The sequence below is a fragment of the Glossina fuscipes genome, unplaced genomic scaffold, assembly GCF_014805625.2.
Source record: "Glossina fuscipes isolate IAEA_lab_2018 unplaced genomic scaffold, Yale_Gfus_2 61, whole genome shotgun sequence".
Taxonomy (NCBI): Eukaryota; Metazoa; Arthropoda; class Insecta; order Diptera; family Glossinidae; genus Glossina; species Glossina fuscipes.
In genome coordinates, this window is record NW_023998433.1 from 814,076 (window position 1) to 833,419 (window position 19,344).

A 19,344-nucleotide genomic window follows, 5' to 3' on the forward strand; every position below is an offset into this window, starting at 1 on the left:
TACTAGAGTTTTTTGCAAATAGAGGCCAGGACTTCTATGAGAGAGGCCTTTTGAAGTTACCTTTAAAATGGCAACAAATCGTACAACAAAACGGTGCCTATTTGACCCAAATCGGACAATCCGAAGCATGTTACATAAAGTCCTGAAGTTCATATAAAAATAATGGATTTCTTTTTCCCCAAACTAATATAAACGAATATAAGATGCGTATGTGCATAGCACATACATTTGTTTGCGTGCGTACGCGCGCGCGTTTTTATCCATTTTCACATCACATTTAGTTGAATATTGTTGGCACAATTACTTGTTATATTTTAATAATAATATTATATACATAGAAAAGTCAGTCAGTCAATCAGTTAGTGTGCTATTCAAACTTAAACAATTCAATGAACATGTGAATGTTTGTTTATCTATACATTTGGGATTTTGGGTAAACCGGAAATACAATTTGAACAGAGTTAATCTTTTATTTTAAGCTTAGAAAACTTACAAACGCATCTATACAAATGTTGTTTATAGGTTAAATATATTTGGAACTGTATTTATAGACTGCGCCACTGAAAGTGAATGAAAATGAATCTTTTTCCCAGTAAAAAATAATAATGAATAACTGCACAATGGGCATAGTTTACATTTTTAGGGATCTTCAAATGTAAATCTCCTTATGGTTAGGCTTTATTTCTCTCATATATTAAATTATATCAAACAAATTTGCCCAAATTTGCCTTTCCTCGTTGTTGGAACCTGTCCAGGTAATGAATATTGACAAAAAAAAAAATTGTTACTTGTCGCAAAGCTAGTGAAGTTAATTAATAGAATATAAAAAAATCAAACCCCGTTGCTATATAAATGCTTTCCTGTCACGACTATATTTGGATCTTTGAAAGAATGGATCTGCGCAATCCAAACTTAGCAAAGTATGTTCACCATTATCTCGGACTAAGTTTCATCGAAAAATATTAACAATTACTCGTTGTTGTGTTGCTTTGAATTCATTTGTTAGACGCATTTACTGCTCCTACAATATAAATGGATAGCTTTAGTTATAAACCAGAGTTGCAACAAGTGAAAGAGACTTTTTCGATCGAGTAAGTTTATGTGCAAACTAAACTTGACGCTTTCGAGCTAATTGAATCTATACAGTCTATGTTAAATCCTACAAAAAGGCCTTCAAAGGTCATAGTAAGCATTCATTGCGATTGAAGGCTGTTACCAAAGCTGAATACATCTTGTTCTACTTCAAATTCAAGTCAAATTAAGAGGAAACCGTTCAGTTCATCTACATGAAAGATGTCTCTCACTATCGTCGTAACGTTAGTTCTCATAAACTCTCAATGGCTAAGGATTTAACCAATTTAGATCATGGTATCTAGAGATGGTCTCTACAAAACTTTCTACCAGATATTAATTTTAATAATCAAAGATAGGCTCGTGAAAACTATGCACCATAACCTATTTGAAATCAGAAAGATTTTATGATGAAGGACTCGCAAAGTCACTGGAGAGCCAACAGAAGGTTATCGAGCACAATATTGTTTACATTGAATTAATAATTACCACGTATTTTTCATTTAGGATTTATTCAAAATAATAAGTTATTATTTATTATTATTTAGTATTTATCCGCATGAATAGCCGAATAGGCAAGAGATCGCAACCAAATACTCAGGTACGATTTTCACTACAGGCGAGCAATATGATCTAAGTTATCCGGCAGCCTTTAAATCCGTACTTTGTAAATTTGTTTACAAAATGTCTTGACAATAAATAAGTAATTTATAATTATAATTACATTTCGTTTTAATTTATTGCTTTATTTAAGCAAATATTTTTTTGCGGCAAGTTATAGTACGACTATCAAAAAAATTAGAATTCTCTTCGAGTAATTTTAGATTTTATTTTTAAAGTGTTTCATGCAAATTTTAATTTCTCTTTTTTATTTAATGATTTTCAGCTAAAAAACAAAACGGTGCTGCACTGCGTACAAATAGTTTGGGCTCTGGCACACGTACACCACCTTTGGAACGTAAAAGTAAATTAAGTGCTTTAGGGCGTTTCTTCAAACCGTGGAAATGGCGGCGAAAAAAGAAAAGCGAAAAATTCGAAGCTGCCTCAAAATGTAAGTTGCATATATAAACACAATACATATATTCACAAAAAAAAAAAGAAAGGGAAGAATAACGGTATTCTCTAGTTTTGTTTTAACGGTATTTCATTTCGATTGCAGCCCTTGAACGTAAAATTTCAGTACGTGCCAATCGTGAAGAACTTGTACAGAAAGGTATTTTATTGCCGGAAAGTCCACTAGGAAATATTCAAGAGCCAGGTAAGTTTTAATTTTATAAGTTAAAAAAATCAATCCTGGATATAGGGCCGATATAACTGAATCCTTTAAAATTGTTATCCTAATGAAATAATTATATGGTACTACGTTGCCATTTTTTATACCCACAGCCAAAGGTTGGCGATGTGTGCATTTTATCTAAACCTTTATGGCAGCCACAAAGAAGCTTCAGACACGCCACTATTCACTACCAAATTTTGAATCGGTGAAGGCGTCTATGTCCGTCCGTATGGAAAAATTGAAAATGAACCAAATCGATCGAAGGATAGGCCCAAATTAAAAAAAAATATAGAGAACAGTTTTGTTTGAAAAAAAACAACCGAAGCACCGCAAAATTCCCCACACAAATCCAACAAGCTAGACTATCGAAATTTAATTTTTGTTTTTAAGTCTTGCTTGTGAAATAAAACCAACGGGTGTACAAACACTTAGTCGAATATAATTTTCGTGCATGTTTTTTGCTTCATTTTTTTTTTCATATCATTTTTGATAGTAACAATTTCTTTTAAATATGTTGACTTAATATTATTTCATTGCTTCTAAATAAATTATATGCAAAATTTTCCTTTTTTTTATTATTCGAAACTATTAATAAAATTGTACCATAGTAGCATATTTACTGTACTGTAGAGAATCTCAGACAAAAGACTGCTTTTAAAAATTTTATTTATCTCAGCAGACTATTTGCATATTATGATTTTCTCTTTCTTCGCTCTGCGATTACACGTCCTATAGAACGACTTTATTAACTCTTAAACGACCACTTAGGACCAATTCTCCTGCTTCAACGCTGAGACGTAAAAGATCGGTAACGAGATTTCTTCTTTTTGTCTTTTTTCTTTGACAATTGTAATCTTTTTAATCTCTTCAAGTCCTTAGTCGTATATATATACGTTTAGATATGTTTTAAATTATAATTACTATTATGAATAAAAAGAAGAAAAATTTGATATTAAATTATTCTTTCAATAAAGGGAATACAATTCTTATGGCATGATACACTAATAAAGGTTCGTATGGTGTATATTTGGTCGGTACACTTGGAATAAAAAAGACAATAAAGCAAAATAATATCGTCAAGGTAGAGATTAATGTTCATCTTTATGTGCCTTCATGCCAATCCTTAGAATTATTGAACTTACTTTAAAAACAAGTGAAAACACTATAGTGAGATATGGCGTACCATAAACCTATCCCATTTCGCTTAATAAAGTTATCAATAAGGCTTTGTTGGAGAGTGCTCGAAAAACTGGTTCGATCCGAATTATTTTCAATACTGTTCGTCCTTGGACAAAGACACGCCGATGTACCGTATTTTACCAAAACATATCAAAAATTACGACCTTTAGGTTGAATATAGGAAAAGAAGACATTCCGACAGACAGACAGCAGAAGCTTAAATGGATGCAAACGGTGGGATCCTGAATCGATGGGTGTAATAAAAGGTGGATCTATTTTATTTCCTTGTGGGAGTTGTATACAGCGCAATAATGGATTTTTTCAAATATTAACGCCCATGAATGCCATTAAGAAGCAGACAAATGTGTTTGAAAATCCATATAGTTTGTGTTAAAGTTCATTCGGAAAACTTTTGATTTCGGCAGCATTCTAACGCATATCCTTTTTCAATAAGTCAATTGACATGAGCAATTTGTTTTGACTATCAATAAAAATTATAAAAATCACGAAACTTGCTTGACACGATACCCTTACCCTTGGAAAAGCAAATTGTAAAACATTGCAAAAGGCATTGTAAAAGGCCATCATCAACTGATAGAGAATTTATGAGTGAAACGAACCCTTCATACCCACCACTACAATAGACCCATATACCTTTATGAATATTATAAAATGTTTCTTTAATTACAGAACTTTCAGTTGGGCGCATTTAGCCTAAGTTCTTTTTAGATAGCGTTTGATTTATGTTTTTATAAGAATTTTTTCTTTTCAACGTGTATCTACGGTAAGTGATAAGTTACAATTGGTGGCAATTGTAGCCGTGTTCGTGGCCAGTTTTGCTCTAACACTTGTGGTGAACTTGTGCACAGTGATTAAATTGCAATGTTTTAAGAATAGATAGATTATGTATATTTTAAAACTTTTGGCAGGTAATCGTCAATTACGTCAGATCTCTATTTGTTCTATCAATAACGTATCTAGGATACCATCAATCTGCATTGCTGGATATAATTATACCATCCATCAGCAGAAGTGTAAATGCATAAATGTCAAACAAAAGAGATAAGTTAACGCGCGTATATATATATATATATATATGTATGGAAATATATATGCGGGTAAAAATTTAAGAAACAAATCTCTAAACTTTTCTAAAAATATTTACAATATTGCTTGAAAAAGTTTATAAATGGCTTTTTAATATTCTTTATATCTGGAATTTATTTATGTTATGTGTTTTAATCGAGATTGTGCAATTGTTCTGTGTCAAAGGTTAACTTAAATTTAATTAGTTAAGACGGTAAAGAAATCAAAATCTGGTATATTAATAGTATCGTTAATAAGCGTGCCGTGAGAACAGGGTCAATGCGAAAAAGCTTATATTATTTAAGACAGTGCATCAGTACAGTGTAAATTACTTCCATAGTTTCTTCAATTCAGGTTTATATTTAAGAGAAAATATTACAACTTATATTTCCAAGGCATCGTTTATTTTTGTGCAATTTTATGTATTAAATTATTTTCCATTATTACGCTGCAAAAGCTCTTTTTACTCAAAAATTTCAATGTCATAATATTCTTTTCGAAAAATCAAAATCAAACTCGTTTATGCTTGATTTATTTACGGTTAAAATGTAATCGTATACAAGAATACTTGTATTAAAAAGACAAAATAATAAAAAAAATATTTCAATTGAGAATGCTTGGCTTTTAGTTTGGTTTTCGCGTTATAGAGGTCGACTTCACATTTAAGCTTTGTGCAAAAGCTTTTCTTCTCTTCAACACTTGATAAAGCTCATTCCATTAAAGCTTAAAAATCGGCTATCAAGAGAGCTTCAACTTAAAGCGCAACTTTAAGGTTAAGTGCAACTTACCTATAACAGTTTTTTTACATAGTAACCTTTTTTTCGATTTTGACAACTTGTTTATCAACAGGAAAGTGTGATGCTCTGTTAGCAAGCTTACGGTAAATTTGAATAGAATGTGCAAATAAAGGAAACTCTATACAATTTAAAATATATGCGCTTCGAATATGTCGCACTATCTTGGTGTCAAATATATAGAAAAATTTACATTAGATCAAGGCATGATTTCATAGAAAAATGTCGACGCTAATATTTTTAAATTACCATACATTCGGTTAAATTGCAAATGACGAAAAAAAAACAGAAAAGAAAAAATTAAATGACATATCCAAGGGCAACAAAAAATTTATTTATTTCTTTTTCTTCAAGAATTCACCGAATCAGTAGCAGATGACTGATTCACTGGGCTGAGTAAAAACAGTAATTTAGTTTTGCTATACATACTGTTACTTTTCGATTTTGGAAAACCTCCGAAAAGTGATTGACGTGAAGTTAGTCCACTGTTCGTACATGTTACATCTTTGGTTTTGTTAAAAAGTGGGCTTTCTCCACTTGGTTCTCGCTCTTTTTAAGATAGCTGATAATTGGACATTGATATTAGGCCAATAACAAAATTATTAGAAAAACTGAACAAAAATTGAAAATTCTCACAAAAACACTTCTTAATCGCATTTCGAGTCGACCTAAGCCCGTCTGTCCATCTGCTCGTTTCCTTTTTTTTTTTTTGGTGTTTAGTCGACAGACCGCAAATTTTTAATCTCTTACGATGAAATCTCACTGAAATTTCACTGACATGTCTTGCGCCAAGAATGCGACCGATTGAAAAAATTCAAGTTCCCAGTCTCAAACACTGCACAATGGCTATCGGGAATGAGCCTCGTACCAACTGCGTCATGACGAATATTATGTAAAAAGTCGATTATTTTCATGTTTCGTAATTCAGTTTTACGAAGCTTTATATATTTTCTTTTATATCAAAAAAAAGAGGAAGATAAAAAATCGATTGCAATTGCCAACAGCGGGAGGGAACTAAGACTTTATATAAACATACAGATTGTATTCTTGAGAGAACTTTACGGTGGCTTATAGACAATATTTTTATTGAACATACTGTCCGCGAAAGCATAAAGTGTATGCTTTAATCATTATTGAGAACATTTCCTGATTTTTCTGATAGTTTTAGCACGTCGGTTACGAGTTATTAAAAAAAGGGAGTAGCATAATGTCCCTGCAATTTCTTGTAATTCGATTTGTATATTGCATTCGTTCATTGCTTGTGTTGTAGTTGTGCACGAAAATGAGTAGCAATAACTTAGTTTCTTGGATTTGTGATCGCAATTAGTTTAGATTAGTTTAGTTTGTTTTACGTACGCATGCTTCCCACTTTTTAAACTTAGCAGTTGTTTTATTAGGCTTTGTTATTTTTTACTTAACGATATAACGTAGCCTAGCAAAGACATAACTCTCGAAAAACGTGGACTGCCTTGGTGGGTAAAAAAGGGGGGTATCCAAAGACTCGAAATATATGCAGAGATGTCACTAGAGTGGATTTGTCGTCTTGAACGGAGAGTCTTTCCTGATAAGGATCCCATCAACTCTAGTTTTGTTAACAGCAGATATTCGTTATAATCCGTACGAAGATCAATTAGATTTCAAAACAGGTTTGTTATTTAGATAAAGGAGCAGCGAACCGATCACGAGTATCTATAAATATGTGCTTAGATGTGCTGCTGCCAATTCGAGCTTTAATCAATTCCCGATTGGTTTGATGATAAGCCAGCAATTAATGGTTAAACAGTTGACTTTGCATGTATATCACGTTTTATTTTCGTTAAATGACTTTTTGATACTATCACTTTATACTCCCTAATGTTCCCAATTCGTGTGTTTTCTTATTACATATATAATGACGAGCTACATATCTAACAAATAGAATTTGCCATTTTTACATTCTGCGCCATTCCTTTTTACTCTTCTATAAGGGACTTTTTAAGTTTGCGTTGCTAGAAAGCATATGCTACCACTATCTTTGTTACCACTACTATATTCTTCACCTAATTAAAAGAAATTTGAAATAAATTAGAATTAAAATTTTATCAATTCGATAACTATTGGAAATGCGTATGTATAAAGTAGTTTGGAAATTTCTTGTTGTTTTTTTAAAAATCAGGTTAAAATAACTTCTTAAGGTAGCTAGACAGACAATCAGATAGATATATAGGTTATATAGAGCAGGCCTATGTTTATTTTATAGAAAACTTTCAAAGTGATCAGTTGTGTTATAGTAGTAGGAAAAATGTGTACTGTGTATCGAATTAATGCTGTAACGGAATGCACTTGCCAACATTGGTTTGCGAAATTCGTTGCGGAAATTTTTTAATGAAAGTTGACCGTGTCTTGGTAGATCAAATACCGATACGATAAACAAATAAAGGTTATGATTGCAGCTGATCGGCACAGAAAAGTTTAATTCACCCAAAACAGCTGTTAGTGAGCGCACAAAAGCACTGGAATTTGTGAAAAAGTTGTAAATTTGCATTCCACATGCTTTAAAAGAAATGCATATAACACAACGCGTTAACATCTGCGATTTCTGGAGTACCTAGTAATGAAATTCTTTAGGGAACGTTTGACTAGTATAAGCAGAATATCTAAAACATATATGTTGTAATTATAATTATAGTTGTTAAAAAAAAAAAAACAAGAAAAGTTATAAGAAATCCAAACACACATGGTGTTTGGTAAGTTGGTATTATTATAAGTATTCACGTAAAGGGTGTTAGAAGCTACAAAAAATGTCATTGTATAAAACTTTGTTCAGTCCTCCGAAAACGTGATCCATATATGTTGACTCACTCATTTAACTGTTAACTGTCGACGTAATAGTAAATCGATCGAAACCATATTTGGACTGAAAGTGCAAGTGGTTCTGACAAATATCTGCGTAAAAGTCTTTAGGAAATATCTTCACTGCATCGACAGTTATAGACGACAATTTGGAAAAATTTTGAAGGTTTTACGAGTTTGCTTCAGTTTCCTCTGCGGCTTAGGAGCGCATGTGGACAGATCATACCTGTTTTCCTAGCTTTAGATTTTCAATTTATTACGGAATGTTTATGCCGAATTTCAGCTTTTTATCTTCATTTTTGCGATCGCGGCGTTTTAACAAATTTATCCGTAAAATTGACTAATTTTCATAGAAAATGTTTGTAGCTTTATTCTTGATATTATATTAAGTAAGTGCCATGCTTTAGAGGTTCAAAATAAATACTAATAATAGTGATAAGCGATAACTGTCATCAATGCACAAATTAATGCAAAGAGAAGGCAATGAATCTTGCATTAGTGTCACTATGCTGTCCTGGTAACTGAGAACCTTAAGGCATAATGAGCTTGAATATCTAAAAAATATATCTCATCACATCTTGATAAGTAAAAGAAATAATAGTACTGAGTAAAGTGATTAAGATTTCCAAAAGTAAGCTTAACATTATATTCTTAAAATTTAGATGACGTAGCGCGTTTTCTTACATGTGAAGTAGATCTAAAGCAGTCATCACTTTTTCTTTTTTTGGAATGTTTGATTTTATATATTTCAAAAGTTTTAATTATTTAGTTTCTTATTTATATTTTTTATATTCTTTTATTATTGTTGTGTTTATTAGATAATTTTATTAAATTTTATTCTTAAAAACAGGTGAAGATTCGTATTATAATAATTCCAATGCCAATAATCTGAATAGTACCAGTAGTAGCAACAATGCCAACGGTTCGATTTTATCATCAGCCGTCCAAAACAATTCCATTATTACCACTACAGCCGGCAGTGGCAATACTAGTATTAGTAGTCATCATCAGCAACAGCAGCAACAACAAAATTCACAATTACAGCAACAGCACCACCATCAACAGCAGCAACAGCAACAACAACAATCACAACAACAAACACATGTTAACAGCTCTATGTCTATACAACAATTCCAATTGAATTCCATGCTTAATGGTACAAACATTGTAGGAGGCAGTAATATTACCTCAATATCCACAACATCGACATCAATTACTGGTACACACGCTGGTGGTAATACGTCAAATATTAATAACAATAACAATAGTAACAGCAATAGTAATCACAATAGTAATAATAATAATAATAATAATAGTAACAACAATAATAACAATAATAATAATAACGGTATTTCCGCTAATACAACGGACACCGTTGTAACTACAACTGGTGGTTCTGGTGGCGGTAGCAGCACCAGTAGCGGTTGTGTACCACATTCTCAATCAGCACCACATCAGTTAGGCGTACAGCCTCCACCTTTAACACCATTGGCTCAACATCATCAGGCATTGGCACAGCAATTACAGCAACGATTCGCTATCACTAATAATAACGGTAAGTGGCAAACATTTGCTTATGACAATGTATGAAATATTTATGTACTTATTATGTGTGCGTGTGTGTGTGTGTTTGTGTTTGTAAGGTGGAAAACCATCAACAGAACCCCAACAGGGCACTGCGAGACTTTAACCCGCCGAAAAGCATCTCTCCTATTCCCTACCCTGTGGTTTACGTATACCTTCACAGAGAAGGTGACCGTTTAGGCACTACTTAAAAGCCTACGTTGGCGCCCTTCGCGTGTTTATTTTCTCACAACGTTTGCGGCGAACACTTCTATCGCCTTCCATATTTTCAGGTCGTGCAACATATTTGTTACAAGATTGTCGGGGAGAGGCAACACTCTAATTTCCGTCTGCAGTCTCTGTCTTTCGTGATGGTATTTCGGACAGACAAAGAAAACATGTTCAGCGTGTTTGATGCACTCACAAGAACTACAGAATTAGTTAGAATTAGTCTATTTTAAACCTATAATCTATAGCAACCATGCTCGCTAATTAGCTGTGTCAAATAAAAGTCAACCTCACCATGTTGCCTATTCACCCAGGGCCGCAAATCTGGTATGAGCCCGTGCGTCCACCTACCCTTACTCGCTCTGCTCCAGCGCTCCTGCCAATCTTCCACCAATCGCTGTTTTTCTCGCTGCTTAGCCGCTTCAGCCGACAATCTGTAGAATTCAGCCTTATACATACCTTCTTTAGCTCGCAAGTCGATTGGTATAATACAAGCGATAACCAAGGCCGCTTCTTCCGACACCGTCCGATATGCGGTGCACACCCTTAGAGCGTATAGGCTGTATGCTGATTCGATGTCTCCCGTGCATGACGGTATAGCAAGGGTCTTTTTCCACACCGAAGAACCCTACATTATTGCCGCAATTACCACTTCTGCGATCAGCTTTCTACGGTCTTGCCTACGGCCCCGTAAGTTTGGCAGTAAGCGCGCCAGCGACTTTGCTACCTTCGCTGCCTTTTCGCTCGTGTAGTGGAGATGCCGTTTAAACGAAAGTCTGCAGTCGATCATCACTCCTAGGTTTATTATGGCTTCTTGTGACTGTATCCTCGTATCTCCCACTTGGATAGTCACTTTCTCAATCTTCTTCCTAGAGGATATTAATACCGTTTCTGTTTTTTCTTTCTCTAGATCCAAATCCATTCACCGCAGCCACCTCTTAATCATGTCGGCGGTTTTATTCGCTGTAGTGGTAAGGCCTCGGACTGATCCCTGAAGCACATCTCCAGTGATCAGCCTTTCTGTACACTCTTTATCCGTAACGTATCGAAGATTCCTGCCAGTATAATAACTAGCCACTATATTTATAAGATGCGGTGGGACTCTTCTTTCCTGTAGGGCGGCTATGACACAATAGCAGTTTGCTAAGTTGAATGCATTTTCAATGTCTAATGCTATTACTAAGCAATAATTTTTGTCGCCTTTCATCCAGCGTGTTCCTTTTATCGCTTCTGCTGCAATATTCGTAATCACCTTTATTGCTTCCATTGGGCTTTTTTTTCCTGAAGCCAAATTGGAAGTCCGACAGCCTTTTAGATCTCTGCTGTGATTCTTCTAAACGATTTCGAATGATCTTCTCATACACTTTGTCTGTCGTATGCAATCGACAAATAGAGCGATATGCGTTTGCTTCATGCGATGCCTTCTTTGGCTTTGACAGCAACACCAGCGTTTGTTGTTTCCACTTATCTGGCAAAATTTGTGCTTTCAAACCAGCGTTGAATGTGCTCACAAACATAGCTGGCCTTGCCAACATGGCTTGCTTAATAGCGCAGTTTGGGATGCCATCAGGACGCGGCGCTTTCTGGCCTTTAATTTCCCTTGCAATGGCAACAATCTCTTCAGTCCCGGTGAAAATAAGATCATCTCTCACCTCAATCAGTGACACATATACAAACATGCCTTTCTGGAGAAACAGGATGCCGATTATTTCTTTCACAAATTCTGCGCAGCTTAGTTGGTCTGAATATTTGAACTTGTTCATTGCCAACTTATACGTCATAATCCATGGGTCCTCACTTATCTCATTAATCAGTTTCTAGAAACAGTTTTTCTTGCTGACCATTATCGCTTTTTTAAAAAGCCTTCGCCTGAGTTTGAATTCTTAGATAAGCACTAGTCCCCCTTGATCTGTGGTAGACACGCCTCGCTCTGTTACATTGAGCACTTAGTTCGGCTGTCTCGTCTGTCCACCAGTATACTGGCTCCTTGCTTTTATAGAAGCAACCTCTTGTCATTGAACTCTCACAGGCTTTTATAATCCGTGCTATAACCTCCATACTGGAAGGCTGTACCGAGTTTCTGGGTTCTGCTTCTTCCAACATATGCTCGAAGAGTTCTTTGTCTAGAAATTCTGGTTTCCATTTGGGATCCGTGGGAGGAAGTCTTACCCTATTCGCCCACTGGCTCTGCTGTAGTTCCTAGATTATTGCTACGTGGTCAGTTTGGGTATATATCTTGCTAATACCCGATTCTATACGCAAGGCCAATGCACTGCTGGCCTTGGTAATATCGATCGCGGGGTCGCGACCGTCTCTGTTGAACGTATTTTTATCACCTGCGTTTAGATTTGCCATATCTAGTGAGGCTAAGGATTCAAGCACTATTCTGCCCGTAGCGTTCGTCCACTTGTTACCGCAATCAGTCACCCAGACTTTAAAATCACTGGGGAAAATTATCGGTATTTTCCCCCTTGCGCCGCTACATAGCTCACCTATTCGCTTTTCGAAGTCCGTTTGGTTTTTACTTGCCGGGAAATAGCAGCTGTAAAGATAAGCCGCTTTATATTTAACATAAACGTAGCCCTCCCCTGCTGAGATAAATCTCATTTTTGGCGGATGCGAGCCGCATTGATAAAAGGCTTCAGTACCAGTCTTATTCTTCGTCCACCTGTTTCCGGAGCCTACCTTATACGGCTCACTCAGCACTACAAGGTCAATTGAAAGTTCTCGGGCGTTTTATTTAAGTACTTCTTGTGCAGCCCGGCAATGATTTATGTTTATTTGCATACACTTCATAGCTGTCTATTACTGTTAGTGCCGCGTGTGTTTACCGGCCAATTTCTGCCTTGTTCTTGGCAAATCCCACAACACGGACTCTTAGTACAATCTTTGTTCGGTGACCTTCTTCGCTGCATTTTAGACAGCACTTGCTTCTATCTTGTTTTTCTTTGCAGTTCCTAGTGATGTGGCTTCCTTCGAAGCATCTATAGCATTTCAGTACTGCGTACTTTTCTTTGATCCCGCTTACTACCCAACCAACTTTGATTTTCCCGGTTTTAAGTAACTCTTTAGCACTTTCTGTTGGGACTGATAGAGTTGCTGTTTGTGTGCCGGCATATGCATTCCTGATTGACATGACTGCTTCCTTCTTGATATTCAAGCTGTTGAACCTCGTATTTACGGCTACTATTAAGTCATCCGCCGAAGTCACTTCATCTAGGTCCCTAAACTTGAGCTTTGTTTGCTTAATCATTAGTTTGGCATTAACCTGCTGGCCGAGCGCTTTTTCCACCAAATGTTGGTAAGCAGTAAGCAATGTTTTCTTCTTTCGCGCTTTGCTTAAATTCCAGCAGTATTTCTCCTTTCACTGTTTTCTGTATTCTAGTCACAATTTCGCCGACTTTTTGTAACTCCGCATCATTTTTTACTCTTTTCAGAATATCGCTGCAAGTCCTAGTGCCCATTTGCTTAATTACAATCCCATCCGGCTTTTTCACCAATTTGATTGTCTTGACCTTTCTATTTTTCGCTTGGACCACGGTCCACTTTTCATTGGCGTATTTTGGATGTTTTGGCGCTTCCTTATTGGAATCTATCACATCGCCCGTCTGTCTACTTTTTTTCGCAGGAGTAGCACCCGCGGATCCTTCTTCTCTAAGTCTTTTCGTAGCATTTGCTCTGGTTCTCTTTTCCGTCTGGATAGTGGAATCTCTGAGCATTCATCATCATTTCGATGAGTTCTCCAATTTTCTCTCCCAGCTTGACAAATGAGTTTTCACCTTTCCTTATCGTCAGTGGTTTCTCTTGAAGAACCGGCGGTGACGAATAACTTCTCTTTTGTGTACGATTCCCGCCCAGTTGCTCAGGTGAGTGCTGGATTCGAATACTCCTCTTGAACGGATCGGGTATCACTTCCGGACTTTCTCGCATGGCCACTTGTGCGCCTTGAGGTGTCCCTTAATTTCCGGATTTGGCCGGCATGATTTTCGTGTTTGATTCATTGTTACTCCTTCTTCCTTGGCGTCCCTGAGACGGTGGATGTTTGACCAATACTACGTATTTATTTAATGTCGCCCTCACCTATGCTACTCCATGTTAGTCCTTGAAAACAAGGAGTAAGTCTGTGCTATTGCTTGATATTCTAAAATATTTCTGCAAATGCGCAGGGTTGCTTTATAGCAGCAATTGTTGACAATGTCCTTCTGTGGTTTGCTCATTTTCTTTTGTTTATTTACTTGAGTGCCACTGAACGACCCCCAATTAACCACGAAAGCGGGTAAACCCACAGAGAAGAAAAACAAGAAAAACGAAATCTGCCCCTTTACACTGTAGTTTTATTGCCTTTATATTTAATTAAAAACGATCAGATGCGCTGTCGCACTTTTTAATATCGTTTACTTTTCTTTTCACCAAAAGAATTTCACCTGAGGTAATTTTATAATAACCGTCGCCTATGATAAAAACTAAGCACACAATGTGTGTGTGTGTGTTTTAATGAATGAATATTCTTCGTAGTGATTAAATTAATAAATAAACGCAACTTCTTAAGCTATTAAACATACACACGTTCCGGTATAAGTTTATTCCCGATTATTGTTTGTTATTTTTTTTTTTTTGTATGTTTATTTTTTTTCCTTTTCTTTGCTGTGGGTACTAAATGTAATGTTAAATAACAAATGATTTTTTTTATTATAATTTTTTTTTTTTTTTTTTCTTTTGTTTACTTAATGCACATGCCTGTCGTTTTTGTTTATTCTTTTTGATTTTCTTAAAAGCGGCAGCATTAGCTTGAATTTTATGGGGAAGAGTAAATGAAAATGATTTTTAAATACTCTTTAGACTCCAGGAAACTCCTTATTCCAAACTTCTCTTAATTCTGTACAAGTTTAGGGTTGCCAGAGAATAAATAATTAAGCAAAATATATAATAGTTGCATAAAATGAAATTTAGTTACGAAGTATAGCAACCAAGAAATAATAATAAATAACTAAAAAATTTATGACATGACCTTTGAGATAAAGCTTGAATATCATGCAACCATGGCGTCATGTCAACACGATTTATAGAAGTGGCAAAATATTCTATTAATTTATTGCAGGTTTTTTTTCCACGCGTTTGAAGCTTCCAAGCTGGTCAGTAAAATGTCTAATTTATGCTTTCACAAAATAACAGATGATTGAAATTAACGCAATCGACAATGAGTTACAAGACTCTTTAATAAGTTTCCCTAAGTGATAAAAACTTAACATAGAGCACGATGCTTACAAATTCGGCCCTAGTTAATTACTTACATTTAAAAGCATTTAAGTTGATAGTTTGGAAAAAAATGAATTAAACTATGTAAACGCAGCTTATGGAGATTGCCTTACTTTCTGTTCATTAAAAAGGAAGTCATTTCCCATGTCTACATATAAAACAAAAAAATGAGAAAATTTTATTAATATGCGGGCATTAGTCATGTGAAAGCGAAATTCCTAAGATATGTAATGTTTTTTAGCAAAATAGAAGTTAAGCAACTCCCGTCAATATATTCCTTTTTTTCTTTGCTGGGTTTCTCGAAATACGCCACTTCAGGTCACAATTTTCTATCTAGAGAAACGGGCCGCAAGTTTTGCTAAATACATGATTCAAAATTTTGGGTAACATTACTTCATTTTTTGGAGATATCGCTTAAAACTTGACTGAAGTATTCACGAAGAAATGGCTCCATATTCAAGAGAGAATTTTCATTTGAAACTGCGCTTAACATTGAGCGAGCCACGCGTACACCTGGCTTGACAATGTGTAAACAGAAGGATATTGCTAGGTTGAGATTTACATGGCGTAAATGTAGTAACTTGTAATGAAGGATGAATAAATGGAAGACATTTTAGCCGTGATAAACGATGATAAATATGCAGATGGTGCTGACGACGTTAATGGGTAGTTAAGTTTACCTTTTAAAACAGCACTGAGGTATTAGGTTTAGGGAACTATTTCATTTAATAAAAAATTCTCATTACTTTTAACCAACTTTTCCTTTCTGACTAATTTTCGCTTTAATATTTGACAAATGTTTCAAACTTCAAAATGTCCAAGCCTTTTTTTGATTTTTCCATCACTTAATTACTAATAAAAATTTCTAAAAGGAAAATTTACATTTAAAAGCGTTTTTATAGCTTATATCAGGATCATAAAAAATTTGAAGTGTTAAAGAGTACGAATAAGAAAAACAATTACTTTTTTACCATTTCTTCATGAAATTAGAAAAGATTGTGTTTGACTAGCAATATAACATTACAGATCTAAAAATTCGTAAAGTACTGAAGAAGTAAAAGGATTATCATTTCACTTCTTCATGATTTTAATTTTCCAGGCTTTTAAATGGCATCTAATCCCGAATACGTTTCATCGATTAAACGTACATCACATTCAAAAATAAAAAGAGAAAGCAAGGCCACTGTTGACAAATTTTGAATAACATGCATCGTTGAAAGCTTTCTTGTAAACTCTAGGCCTGTCAGCGATCGGCTCCAATTATTGCCCCAACTTTCAGGGAAGTTTGACATTCAGGAAGGATTATAGGCAAACGATGAGGAAAAGTTAAAATATGCATATGAAGAACTACTATTTATAAAAAGTGTATGTATGTATGTGTTATATGCGACATGTGATTTAGGTTTCTATATAAGTTTTTGGATTATAAAAATTGCAGCGTACAGCAACGGGTGGATAAACGAATGGGACATCGGACATATATTGCTTAAAATATATATAATTTGCACGTGTATTGATAAAAAACTTTAGGCACTATTTTGCATGCTTTAGTAGGATTTTTAATTGTTTTTTAATGATTTTAATGAAGGAAACAAAACTTAAAATGAAACTTTTCAAAAATTATATCGTACCATAAGTATTTGGCAACTCTATCCTGTCTTCTTATACTGGCTCTTACGTACTTGCCTCTTTGTCGAGTTGCTCTCTTTACCGCTCTCTCTGTCTCTCTCTCACCCTCTTTCTCTCTTTTTTCATTATTTTACTCTTCCGCAACTTTCATAGTTTATCGTTTTTGTGATGTTTATAGCAGAAATTAATGCGTTTTTTTCACATACCCGCCTTTAATAAAAATCAACTCAGTTCGCGTTTATTATACGCAGTGGACGGCAGGTCGTTTTATATAGTTTTTCATAAACGGTTTTTCTACAAATAAAATGTGATAACAATAAAAAGCATTAAAATATGTCCATATACATACATATATAGATATATATGTATATATATATATATAGATACATGAAATAATTTAAAGATAACAGAAAATGAGAAAAGAAGATTGCTTTTTTTGTGTAAAGAAAATTTGCGTTTAAAACAAATTCATATACAAAAATATTGCATATAAAAAAATAATAATAAAAGAGAATGAAAAAAAAAATAAAATCTGCTGCCTACCCTTATAAAGTATAGTTCGTGGTTGTATAGTTGTTTTCTCCATTATTTTTTCTTTTTTCTGCTACTGCTTATTCTTCTCTCTATACAAGAAGAAAAATGAAAAAAAACTACTCTTTTACACTCTGCGTTTATTATACATACAACAACAATAACGAGAAGAACAGTAGTAATATTAATAACAATAATAACGAGACATGTGTTTTTATGTGTGTTGGTCTCAACGTCTTTGAAAAAATGCTTTTTTTTTAATTTTTATTTTATAAAGTAAAAACAAAGAAAATATCTCAAAAAAAAAAAAAAATAAATAAATAAATAAATAAATACATAAATAAAAATTAATTAATTTGTATGAAAATAATAATGCAACTTTGCAGTCTAATAATACACAGTTCCATTACCGGAAACATTTCTTTTTCAATTCTTTTATGTTTGTTTATTCATTTTTTTGTATTTATTTATTAATTTTTTTTTTTTTATAAATTACTAATAATGAAAATTCATATATATTACGCTCCGTACCGAAAAATACGGTCAAACTAATTGTTTTATTTCGTTTGTAAATTCAAAAAAGATGCACTAGAGACCCCCATAACGTTTATATATAATGTATATAGGGTCATCACCCATATTATGGGTCCGAAAGTAAACATAAATAACACACATTTCTGATAACGTTTTGGACTACGTTTTTTTTAATAAATTCTTTCGGCCATGCCATTATATGTGGTATACAATACAGACTTAGTTGTGCAGTGTACAGAAATTGTTAAAACTTATTACGAAAACAATGAACCCACGGTTATATTTCGTGCATGCGGGACGAGACTCATATTTGGTTAAATGAATTCGCAAATAACTATTATTGCGATGTCCTGAAAAGACTGTCACGTACACAACAATTATCTTTGAACGTGGTTTATGGGCTGAAAATTGTGATTTTTAAACATAAAAATTGCATTGCAATTTCCCTCCATGGAGAACGCTAGAAAAACATGGTAGATAATTTTTTGTGGCAAAACTAGGATGAATTTCGACACAGATAATATGTGGCTTCAACAAAATTATGCAATATGCCATAGTTTTCGTAACAAAATTAATTTATTAGAAGGAAAATTCAATGATCCTGTAATCCCGAAAAAGGCCAATATGAACTTGCCACAAAGATCATGGGATATAATTCTACAGGGAATTATTTACTTAGGAGTTATGTTGGAGCATTGACTTACTCCAACATATCACGAACTCTCAATGATCATATTCCTCAAAATTATGCATGTTATTGGTAAAATAAGAGCAAATTTATGTGGAAAGGTGGGAAAAGCTCGTGTTCCAGAATTGGATTTTTAAAAAAACCTAGGGGCAATCATTTGTCACCATTCAATAATTTCTCAATAAAAATGACATGGACCAATATCTAAAGTGAAAAAAATTCTTGTTGAAATCTTTTACTGTTTAGTTTTTAATAAAAATAAAAAAAAGACGTATTTGATATATGTAGACTGCAGTTGATCACAAAAGCCGGGTTGATTTTTGATTGAGATTTTCTTAAAATGATATTTATTTAAATGATTTTATAAAGTAAAACACAGACGTCATCATGATCATGGGCATGATAATATGCAGCCGTTTGAAATGTTGGCCGAAAAGTGAACATTGTTTTCTTACTCATTTCTATGAACACTTTCTTCTTTTCATCATTCAAAGTCATTTGCAATTAAATTCAAACATTGTTTAACTTTTGGCCTTGAGAACAGTTATAATAATTTTAAATAATACGCGAAATATTTTTATGAATTTTTTTTGTGTTTGCAAAATCTGTATCTAAAATACAGAAAGTTATTTACAATCTTCTTAGGAGGTGATTTTGAACAACAACCATCCAAATCA

General features: G+C 34.1%; 1 protein-coding gene across 2 annotated transcripts in view; it reads left to right on the forward strand.

Moving 5' to 3' along the window:
- Window positions 1-19,344, forward strand: part of LOC119637988 (phosphatase and actin regulator 2) — a 271,425-nt gene that overhangs the window by 75,562 nt on the left and 176,519 nt on the right. For both annotated transcript variants that reach the window (XM_038034487.1, XM_038034488.1), the window contains exons 2-4: window positions 1,958-2,122; window positions 2,231-2,329; window positions 9,089-9,793. In XM_038034487.1, the coding sequence (XP_037890415.1) occupies window positions 1,958-2,122; window positions 2,231-2,329; window positions 9,089-9,793 (969 nt within the window). The remainder of the gene's footprint in view (window positions 1-1,957; window positions 2,123-2,230; window positions 2,330-9,088; window positions 9,794-19,344) is intronic.